Source organism: Camponotus vicinus, unplaced genomic scaffold (genome assembly GCF_025532165.1).
Source record: "Camponotus vicinus isolate PSW18456_S1 unplaced genomic scaffold, iyCamVici1.0 SCAF_8, whole genome shotgun sequence".
NCBI lineage: Eukaryota > Metazoa > Arthropoda > Insecta > Hymenoptera > Formicidae > Camponotus > Camponotus vicinus.
Window position 1 is genome coordinate 18,099,266 of NW_028141980.1, and position 9,430 is coordinate 18,108,695.

The window sequence follows — 9,430 nt, forward strand, 5'->3', positions numbered from 1 at the left end:
CCTCGACGTCTGCTCGCGCGACGGCCCCAGGTGCGTCGCTCGCGCGGTACGCGTTGCACTGTTCACTGTCACGTGTGTCGCGGCACGTCGCGGCGCGTCGAATCGAGTCGAGTCGCGTCGCGTCGCGGCACGCGCGATGGCCACCGTGCCAAGGAGCGTACGTTTCGAGATCTTTTTCTCTTCCTCTTTCTCTCTCTCTCTTTCTCTCTGCTTCTGGCCAGGCTTTTCCGAGGAGGAAACCAAACTATTTCGAACGCGCGTCCACGTCACGACGTGACAAACGCACGGGATCGGCCGCGAGATTCGAAAGCGGCTGGCTGCCAGCACTTTTCGGGGGCCGGTGCAAGGTCGCACGAGTGTCGATTTCGAAGTTTCACGGCTGTCGCTCTTGAACGTGACGTGCACGCGCCGCCGTCGACTGTCAGAGAGCTGTCAGAGCGCGCGGTTTCACGTGTCTCCGTCGTTTCCCCGATCGGAACTCGGCGAGGGAGATACGGGAAAATCCGTCGTTACTTCGCACTTTGAGACAGCTACATCGGACAACGCGCGCAGATGCGGATCGACGGATCGACATCGAGCGCGAGTCGCACGAATTGAAACATCATCCGAGAGCGCGAAACTTGGCGCGTGTCTCTCGCGATGCGGTTTTCGCGTGACGCGAGGTCACGCTTTTTCTCGTTCTCTCCGTGATCCCTTCGCTCGCCGTCGTTCTCCATCTCCTTCCTTCTCCTTCGTTTCTTTTTCTCCCCGTTTGTCCCTCCTTTCCATCTTGTCTCATCTACCTGACCGCAAACTCGTTAGATAAATGACAGGCAGCGGTGACAGCGATCGGCGACAGCGGAATGTCAGTGGCAGCGATGGCAACGACAGCGGTTAACGAACAGCACGTCGAGTAACGTGGACGAAAGGAGAAAATTGTCGTGCTCGCACCCTCTCCGATGTAAATGGATACATTCTCGTTCCCTCTTTAATCGAGTGGCGAAATCAAACATTCGTCACGATGAGATCGCACGCGACACAAAAACGTCGGGACGGTTGTCCGCCCTCGCGACGACAACGATGACGATAACGAAGACGACGAAGACGACGAAGACGACGACGACGACGATGACACCGACGCGACGATGAAAATAATGATCCGCGCACTGGGCCCGCGTTCTCTCGTGAAAACGTAAAACACCGCGTCTGAATATTTACCTTGCTACATGTAAAACGAATAGAGGAGCCTGCCTGAATCGAATGAAGGAAGGCTCGAACCGGCCCACTGTGACGTCGCCGGCCTACTGTCAGCTCAGCGCTCGCTCGGCCCCGCGGTCAACTAACCTACCGTGTTCGCCGCGCAGACCGTACCGACAAAATAAATCGATTCTGCGCGGCCGAGCGCCGTGAGCGCCGCGCGATAAATCCGCGCGCCCGTCCACGCGATTTTCGGCGTCGCTCGCGCTCCTCCACGCGCTCTTTTCGCGATCGTCTCATCGCGTTTCCACGGTCGCTCGCACGACTCGCGTAGTACATAGTCAGGTGTGAAACGCTCACGCGCGCACCGCCGCGTACACACGCACGCGCGCGCTCTCCCACACACTCGCAGCCGCGACGCCGTGTGCGCGTGCGCGCGCACGCACACTTGGCGAGGCGCGCGCGCACCGATACTCGCACACACGTATCGATAACAACGTCGCGCACGTTTCCCTCGCGAATCTCGCGATTCGTAGCGCGGCATAGGCGTCATTGGACCAAAAAAAAACGCATGTTGCCAGTAACTGAGAGAGAGAGATAGAGAGAGAATGAGAAAGGGTGGTAGATAGGTACCGCGAGAGAAAGATGGAAAGGAGGGGGACGCGTAAAAGTATCTCACGCATTGAGTGTTACACTGCGCGCGTGGAAGCTAATTATTATTTTCGACATGGAATATAGAACGTAGCTGCGTGTTCCTTCGCCTGTCTAACGATGACGGATCGACTCCTTCGTAAGTTTGATGCCGATAGAGAATTTCATGGCGAAATCTGTGTAAGAGGCTTTGTAAAATAAACGCGATGAAAATACAAATACACGATAAACCTTGTATTTTAAACAATCGACATATCTCATAATTGAATGATACGTTTGAGGTGATAAGTTAAATGCTTTTAAATTTTTTGCGATAAATCTTACAGCATGATAATTTATAAGATCTTTATACTTTGTAATATCGTCGTTTAAGAAATCCAACATCGCATAACTAAGATTTATTTGTGAAATTGATATTTTATTTGCGATCTCCATTCGCGCATACATTATTCCGCTATCTGTCACTGTTTTATTATGTGAGTAAATGAGAACAATTTTTTATGGGCAGAAATTTTATCAATATAAACAAATTTATCAGTATAAACAAATTTTTGTTATTTTATATATTTTTTGCTCTCTTTCTCAATAAAATTTCGCTTTCGTCATTTACATAATATTGCTTTTTATATAAACATTGATGTCTGATAAAAATACCTAAAATTCCATGCCATAAAAAATTCTCTCTCTTCTCATACTTATTTTTTATTACTCAATCACACATATTATTTCCGTATTAAAAATAAATAATTACTTCTTAGATTACGAGTTGCTATTATTACGTTATGTTTCTTATCCTTTGTATCCTATTCTTACAGTGTGTCATATATGTACATGCGTTTGCTTCGTTTGCAAGTTTTATTAAATTTTGCGGAGGAATGCGTGCATATGTATTTGTCTATCGTGAGTCTCGCAGTGATGCACTCTGCTTTTATATAGATTCTTAGGTAACGCAAATTGCGTCTGATGCTCGTTTACATCCGCGTCAGAAAGATAGACATAATAAGTAGTGCGTGTGCGATCGGATCAGTATTTCTCAACTTGCATTTGGTACGTTTCCATCTCGTACCAATTAATTCGCGAAAGACAACCGGCAAAAAATTTATACATGTATTTATATTTCATCTTTTTCTTTAATAATAACAGGAAAGTGTATATATTATACTTAATAATAATTTATACTCTTCGTAAATTTATTTTAAAAAGACATTTCAGATATGGCTAATGACTAGCTTATATAAAGTTAAATGATAGATGCAGTTTGCACGACGGCAAATATGCCACGTAAATTTTAACGAAATTTTTACGGATTAAAATATCTATCGAAAATGACTAAAGAGCAGTAATACATTGACGCGTGTATTGCTAGCGGACACATTTACGAAGAAAAAGTTACTCTGTGGTCTTTATCGAGCGATCGTTGCTCATAAATTATACTCGTAAATTGATGATTTACTATCGATGCGTAGATATAGAACGTAGTCTATCTATTTGAGAAAGACCAAAGCGGAAAAACCAAATCGGTATCTACCAATGTTTTCTGTCTTGTATAATTCGTAATTAATAATTTCATACTGAACATATATAATTAATACTTATGATTTATCGTTTTCCAATATTTTCCACATATTTATCGCATATTATTCTACATTCCAATGATTTGAAAAAAGTACACAATACGCTGACAAGATTAAACAAAATCTTTTAACCAGATTTTAATTCGAAAAAATAACTAATAAATTTTGTATAGAAGTAATATTTATCGACACTCAAGTACGCCTGATTTAAATTATATCTTGTAATTTGAAATAAAAAAAAAATAAGAAAATTAGAAAACTGCCAGTGAAAAATTTATTGTTAATCAAACTTGATTCCTTCAAAAGATCGATTCTCCTTTCTTTTATTGGAGATCAAAAAAAGAAAGCCACAGGAGAGGACCACACACGTCAGAGGGTTAGCGGTTGCTCTTGCTTTCGGACATCTGTGGTCCTGCGTGTCAAACGCGATTATGGACCGTCATCGCGTACATATATTATACGCATCGATCCGACGCGACCACGCGTCCGTTGTTTTTTCTCTTGCATCATTTTTTTTATAACCATGCGGTTACGCTGAATTGCGCGTCTACGCGTTCTTAGGTAACGCACGGCGCGCGCGTGTTGCGTGAACGGAGAGAATTGCTATAGAGCCCGCCGTTTTATTTTTACTTCGCACAACTGTGCGAGCTGCTGGCCGGCCAGCATATCGGACGCTCGTGACGTCGCCGAAAGTGCATCCTCTCGCGCGCGCGCGCGCGCTCGCGTGTTAGGTAATCCTGAGATAGCGCATCACAGTGAGATCTTCTCGTTATAATGACGCGCGATTGCAGAATGTCATCGTTGGATCGCGATCTAGAACCGTACTCTCACATTTATTACTTGACGTTTAATAAAAAATTGAAAATTTCCGATGCACGTATCACTTACACACAATCATTATCTTCTGCAGCATAGAAATAATTATATACATATAATGCTCATCATTTTATTATCATTTCACTATTAAATAGTGAAATGATAATAAAATGATGAGCACTATATGTATATAAAAAAAAGAAAATTGAAATATAAGAGATTAAATTAAGAATTGAAATAAGAGATTAAGAAGAGAATTGAAAAGAGAGATTAAAATAATTGTAAAAGAGGGGCCAAAATGTGCACTGCACAAACATTGTGATAATTAACTACGCATTTAGACAATTAAATGCGTAGTTAATTTTAAATTTTGTTTGCCTATATAAATATCGCGGAAATGTGAGACGGGTATACATATATCACAACTGCATTACTAAATATGCACGGAGTAAATATCTAAGCGTGCTCGTGGAAAATGTTTTGCGGCGAACCCCCGAGCCGAATTTCGCAATTTTGCTTTTTACGATCGCGATTTTAGTCTTGCAACTCGTCGCAACGCGGAAATTCCTTATCTCGTCGTTTTCATAAAAACGTTACGTATCGCTTCGTTTACGCGGCGCGTCGTATTTACGCGTGCGTCCGTCTCTCGCAAAGAAATCTTCGTTGTTGCTTCGTTAAGCGAGCCACTGAGACTATTACAAATCTAAAGCATAACAAGAAGCTTACCTTAGAAAACGATTTGCAAATCAGAAATTTATAAAATTTTATAACGTCTCATAATTCCAATAATTTACTTATCGCGACACTGTATATTTGAACATTGATTATATGTACTAAATAAAAAAAATTGCTAAAAAATACTGCTCGATGTGAATTTTGAATTAATCTGCTTGTAACGCGTACAATCAAAATGAAAAATACATTTTAATTGTTTGTGGAGATTTTTGTTTAAAACAAAAGAAAATATCTTTGGATTAGCAACTGCGTATAATTTGCGACGAATCGCATCGATCGTGCACTTTAATAAGTTCGCCGATTTCAAGAATATCCCAGTAATCTATTTATAATGCTCTGAATTGATATTATGACCATATTGTGGCGATAAAATTGGGATTCGCATGTATGCGTGTGCACCGATACGAAACGGTATCTGCAAAGATGTTCTCTTTTTTTTTTTGACATCCAGATAAATTTCTCGCTTAAGATATCTGTTCGTTTAAATGCACGATAATATGCATATAAATGTTTAAAAAAGTTTTTATACAAAATAGCCATATTTATTTTATGCATAATTAATTTCTTGACAAATCTATAATATCGTTAACAATTCTTGAAAAAATATGTTAAAAATCCTTTCGTTCTTCTTGAATCAAATATATTAGACAATAATTTCAAAAAGCAACATTTATTTTTCAATATATATATTGCGCCAAAAAAATTTTCAAAGTGTCAATAATGTGAATGTTAGCATATATCGAAATATTAAAAATGCAAAAAAAAAAATTCTGAAACAAAATTTATCTAATTTTTATTAAATAGGAATCTATGAAAACTTTGCCAAAGAAATTGTAAATGAAAAAGTGCGCATCTCAAGAATATACATATATAAATTTATTTTAATGTATATATTTAAAAGAGTATATATAAAATTGTTGAAAAATGTATAAATCATATCCGTTAAATAGTTGATACACGTATCGTACTACGTATATGTGTTTTTATTAAGTAATGAAACAAACAACTTTTAAGTGCAGGGGAAGCAATCTTGGTTGTTATGAAAATTAAAAGATAGAACCTCAGAGACCTCAGATGACCTGTTGAAAAAGAGATTGTGTAATGAGCACCTTTTTTGCGCGATATTTTTATAATTTATATATACCCCTTTATGTAAGTTGGCAACACATATCGAACGAAATTCGATTTATCGTTGAAGCAAATTAAATTGCGACTTGAATAATCGGTCATATCACTGTGTAAAAAGTTTGATAATATAAAAGTTTAACGAGGACTATACAACGAATCAAGTACATGTTCAATCGAATAAATGCAACGCATATTTAAACAAACATTCTATGCTGTATGGAATGTATTTATTTCAAAATTAAAAATATTTAATTTTTTTAATGGTTTGTGGTATTTTTCGCCCTCTCTTTACATGTTGTTTTTATTTTTTTTTAATATTGCAATCAGAGTAAAGAATTTATATAGCTGATAAAAAACAGCTGTATATTAACTAGTATCTCTGTCTCTTTCTCTCATTCTCTTTACATAATCTATTTTACTATAGAAACTATTCCAATAAAAAATAAATTAGTTTATTAGTGTGGCAAGCTAAAAATATTGTATATTTGCAAATGTAATTCGATTTAATCACCTAAGCTAAACAAATAAAAAACATGGATATTTCTAAGAAATTTCTGTAGATATATTTTTTAAATATAAGAGGCATTTATTATAAAATATCTGTGAAAATATTCAATTGTTTTGTACCAGCACAACAAAGATACATCATTTTCCTCGTTGTTCAATCATCATAAATTATCTATAATACTCGACAATAATAGACGCATTGCGTAACAATATTCATTACACTGTGAATAATAGCCGCTTCATAGAATGCAACTTTGTCGATGTAACCGATTATTCCTGCGTGTTCGCGTCTTTCATTACGTTACAAAGTATACAGTCGAGATGGTTTTGCTCGAGCCGGTTGTGTCCAAGTTTTTTCGTCGCGTGGTAGCGTTTCGATGCGCTCGATCGATACTAGATTTCAAGAAACAGCAGGAACTTTTCCGCTTTACAAGCCGTGTAATCAGAGCTCGACACGCTACATACATAAGTAATACATCTCGCCGTATATAGAAATCTTTTTTCTCCTCTCAGTAATACGCATTGGTGGGGCAAACTCGTTATGATTTACAATCTCTCTAGCACATTTTTCCAGTCTCAAAATGCCGCATAGATCTTCAAAAGTAACGTAAAGTTAATCGTATTAATATTTACATTCAACACGATACAATTATGCCAATAACGTAAACGATTCTAACGTATTCTTTTACATTACTGCGCAAAAAATTCGTCGGCACATTTAATTTGTAAACCGTACAAAAGCAACGTGTCGAGCGAATAAAATATTGCATAGACTTGTGGACAAATTAAAAGGGAGAAAAATCGGTATGCGCTCGTAAAAGCTTTTGACGTATTCGAGATTGGCTAAACAGGATGAGAAAGATTTTACACATTGACGTCAAATTGCATTCTTGCTGATTTATCAGACAATATTACTCCGAAAATACACGCGATGAAAATTCGCCGGGGCAAGAGGAAAGTGTTTTCGAGCAGGCCAAATCATGAACGCGATGGATCTCAATTAAAAGTCCGCAATTTGTTTTTGGAGGTGCGAAAACATTTTGTCGGGGAACGCTAAAATAAAAGCACGCGCGTGCGCAGCCATCCCGCCTACACCAAGTCACGCTAATTAATGGTAGCGCATTCGGTATTGTATAATTCTGTTTACGGTGAACGAGGCAGGCTGCGTGAACGTGTCTATATACATATATATATATATACATGCGCATACATACATGTATACATAATATTGTCGCCAACACCAATTTCTACAGACCGATTGTTTAAGTTCCATTTATCGGAATGTAACACCCGAATGAATGCGCGCGAGCGTCAAAAATGCTTTTTAATGCAACGGATAATCTGGCCTTGTCGCCGCCGCTCGACGCCCGATAAACGCGCTATCATCAATCAGCAATACCGAACGGAATATTAATTGCACCAAACTCGAGCACGCACTGTTTTACGCCCTTACCGTGATGATTGTTAATATCTCTCGCGATCTGAAATCGCGGATCGTTTGGCGGAACTCGACGAGCTCCGCATATATTGTAGAGTATAGCTCGAAATGGAAGACACGTTTTTTATACGCGCAAGTTTAGAGAATTAAAGCGGCTTTTTTTAAATAAACTTTTAAAACTTTTAAATAAAAGTAAAAAGTTTAATAGCCTTTTTAGGGAGGGTGACCAGGGTAGTAATAGATAGGACATAATTAATTATTTGTGGAATTTGCATTAATCATAAAGCAGGCGGAAATAGGAACCGCGCATTTTCTATACATGTTCAATCGTTAAAACTGTTATCGCTAAAACGGTATACCGATATGGATAATTAATTGCGAGTCGCGCAAGAGACTTTATCGTTGCAAACCGACTGGAAAAGGTTTCTCGTAACGTCTGCGAAATAATTATAAAAGCATTAAAGTCGTACTCGAAAATTCATACGATAATGCGCGACCGACAACGGATATCTGCTCAATGTTCCCTCGTCTGCATCCAGTTTCCAAGCAACGCGTGTATGTAAAACGGCGTAAAACGTCGCGTTGGCCTCCAATCAAGCGTTAACAGGAGGAGGCCGCCGCCGCCGCCGCCGCCGCCGTCGCTGTCGGACGTCGTGGCATAGAATTTGCAACTATGCTAATAAGAGGCGACCCGAACGGACAGCTAATGGCCGCCTGAGAGAAAAAGGACGAGAGCCGGAAGCGCACAATGAATTCGTGAGGTCGCGGCGACGTAGAGCGAGAAGGAGGAGGGGGAGGGGGAGGAGGAGGAGAAGGCGAGGGCCGAGGACGAAAGGGCGCGGAAGGGACACCCGGACAAGAAGGAGAGACGGCGGATGGAGAGAGGAGGATAGAGAAGGATGAGGAGGGCGACCACGGATCAATCGTAGCCTTCCGTATTCCCTGCCGCCCCTCGGTCGACTTTCGCCCCCTCCCCTCCCCCTCTCTCCCTCCCTCACCCCCCCTTCGTCCTCTTCGTTCGCCCTCTTCAACTACTACAGCCGACTTGCACCCCTTGCAACTCGCCTCCTCCTTTCGTGCCCTCCACCATCTCTGCCTCCGTTATCCCTTACCCTCCCCCCCCACCCCCCGCGCGCCATCCCGCGACTTGCACGAAGCCCTCGACCGTCGTCGCGCACTTGCATCGTCGACGTGCACGCGTCGTTACGCAGGCCCAGACTCACCGACCAGACTCTCTTCTCTCCTCATCTCTCCTTTCTACATCCACGATCATCTCGGCGTGTCTCGCTCCCCTTTTTCCCGTTTCGCCCTCTCTTTCTTTCTCTCTCTCTCTATCTCTTGCCGCTTTTCCAGCCGTCGCGGCGTCGGAGGGCGAAGCTCGCGTAGCAGAGTAGGTCAGTGGCGT

General features: G+C 41.0%; 1 protein-coding gene across 1 annotated transcript in view; it reads right to left on the reverse strand.

Annotated features, from left to right (window-relative positions):
- The window catches only part of LOC145976422 (uncharacterized), a 69,609-nt gene extending 60,494 nt beyond the window's left edge, over positions 1–9,115 (reverse strand). The window contains exons 1-2 of the mRNA XM_083107479.1: positions 9,064–9,115; positions 1,198–1,280 (exon numbers count right to left, since the gene is read on the reverse strand). Of these exons, the coding sequence (XP_082963605.1) occupies positions 1,198–1,280; positions 9,064–9,115 (135 nt within the window). The remainder of the gene's footprint in view (positions 1–1,197; positions 1,281–9,063) is intronic.
- Between the last annotated feature and the right edge of the window lie 315 nt (positions 9,116–9,430).